This window comes from Rhodofomes roseus (genome assembly GCF_022264815.1).
Source record: "Rhodofomes roseus strain CIRM-BRFM 1785 chromosome Unknown C8Q71scaffold_74, whole genome shotgun sequence".
Taxonomy (NCBI): Eukaryota; Fungi; Basidiomycota; class Agaricomycetes; order Polyporales; family Fomitopsidaceae; genus Rhodofomes; species Rhodofomes roseus.
This window is the reverse complement of record NW_025953030.1, coordinates 5,644-7,684: the sequence shown is the minus strand read 5'-3', so window position 1 is coordinate 7,684 and position 2,041 is coordinate 5,644. Positions and strand designations below refer to the sequence as shown.

The 2,041-nt window shown below is 55.0% G+C and overlaps 1 protein-coding gene across 1 annotated transcript; it reads right to left on the bottom strand.

Moving 5' to 3' along the window:
- Positions 1-620: 620 nt before the first annotated feature.
- On the bottom strand, positions 621-1,667 carry C8Q71DRAFT_863933 (uncharacterized protein; the record flags this gene model as incomplete). The annotated part of the gene is made up of 5 exons (XM_047928256.1): positions 621-688; positions 748-925; positions 976-1,158; positions 1,209-1,445; positions 1,494-1,667. The coding sequence occupies 5 exons, from the start codon at positions 1,665-1,667 to the stop codon at positions 621-623; spliced, it is 840 nt and encodes a 279-aa protein (XP_047772219.1).
- Between the last annotated feature and the right edge of the window lie 374 nt (positions 1,668-2,041).

Sequence of the window (2,041 nt, the reverse complement as noted above, 5' to 3'; positions counted from 1 at the left end):
AGATCTTGCTGATCGGGCTTGTTGATCATCACGATCGCCCCAACTGGATACACATGGGTCCACAACCACATGCGCAGATGTAGGGATTGTGATTTCTGCGTCCGCGGCATACACTCAGCTTCAATACACCAGGGAAATCGGATGTTCAAGCATTCGCACTCTCATCACTTGGGCCCACTGTGACAGCTCCTCGTCACCACGGCGCTGTACCGGTCGCCTGGAAGGCAGGTCTCTAGCATTCATGACTGACCGTTGCAATCATCGTATGACAGAGAAGCGCAAGACGATCAATTGACTAAAGGAAGGCATCGCACAACATTTTAATTGCTCTATTTTACATGCTCGGCGACGGGGAATAATAATGCAAGACGACAATGGGTTGTACCTTCGACCACGAGATGTGCAACTGAGCAGCCTTCTCGCGGCACTAGTGAACCTCCTCGCGCATCCGGAGGCTGTCGACAGCTCGGAGGTGCGGGACTCGCGCTCCAGATTGTCAACGCGACCTACCAGGGGCTGGACTGGTTGCGCACCCCATGGCCGTCGCGTTTCCAAACGTGTTGTCCATCGCAGTGTGCGATGTGGCTGGCCGCGATGAGTGTGATTTAGCCAGCAGAGTCCTACCAGTTGTCATTGAGCTTACCGTTGTGAGGAAACCTCGGGTATGGTGGAGTCGCGTATTCAGGGCCTGAGATCGCGCACGGTCAGCAGCTAGCGACTTACGTGTCACTGGGAAATTCTGCTTACCCTCCTCCGGTATCTCCAATTGGCCTTCAGCGACTTTTTTCTGAGGCAGCAGCGGAGGCCTGCCGTCGACGGTACACTTCTGATGGACCCTGTAACATTTGTCGCATTGAAGCCTATTTTTGTGCTTGCGCATCTTGCACTGGCCGACCGTACGCTTCACCCTGATACAGCGATCGCACTAGTAGGGGAAATAAGTCAGTATCACTGGATTGCGGGTTCTAGACTTACTGCCCAACCCATTGTCAGGATGTCACCTTCGCAGGGCGGAGTGGGCAAGCGGGGTGTCAGAAACACATTGTTGAAGGTACACGTTTTCTCTTCCATGAAGCATGGGTCGCACTTCTGTGACCGTTCACGCACACGCACCGCGCACTGGTCAACTGTGCGACCCAGGGCCATACAACGATCGCACTGGTAACAACCATTAACAGCGATCTCGAGATTGCACCGATCTGACTTACCAGCCAATCCATGGGCACAAACTCACCCACCGTCCATTTTGTTGTTGCCTTTGGCAGCATTGTTGCCTCCCGCTTTGCCGCCGCCTCTGTATTGACAGGGGACGCGATTGTCCGCTTGTCCACCTCCTCAATATTAGGGTGCATATCAGCGGGGTAGCTATGCGACAGACGGGAAAGCGCAGCGTGGACGTGCGGCGCGATCTCCGGCTCTGGGACGCCCAGCCTGCGCGCACAATCCTACAAGCACAATGTGTTAGAGGCAGGAAACAGCGTGACGCCACTTACGACAGTGATGCCAAACTGCCTCGCCCATTCCAGTACCTCCGTTGGTTTGGCACTGTAGGGGGGCGTGCTCTCAGATGCGAAGGCCAGAAATTCTTGGCCAAGGTGGTAATGATCATTGGGGTAATTGTCGTCGGTGGGCATGAGTGCCGTGGGTCGGAGCGGCGTGTCAGCCATTATAATGGGCGAAAGGCTCAAGGGGCACATTGCGAAAGGAAAGAAAGCAGAGGCGGCGGGACTTGGCGTTGACGAGGGCAGGCATTCAGGGAGTCGAGCAATTATGACATGGGCGGGACGCCCGCGAAGACCGCTTAGAATATAGGCGCGTACGATCTGTCCCCACTAAGCGCTAATATGTGCGTACTCTTACGTCTTGATAGGCCTCTCAGCTTAGCGCTCTTACTCTTCCATGAATATGGGTGACCACTCTCAAGGCACTGCAACGCTGGGATCGCGCAACCAGGACCTACAACCGCGAATAGATGGAGACGTAGTCCTACAACAGGCCATACAACTGAGCTAACTCATCGCTCGGGCAAACGGTGCCTGCC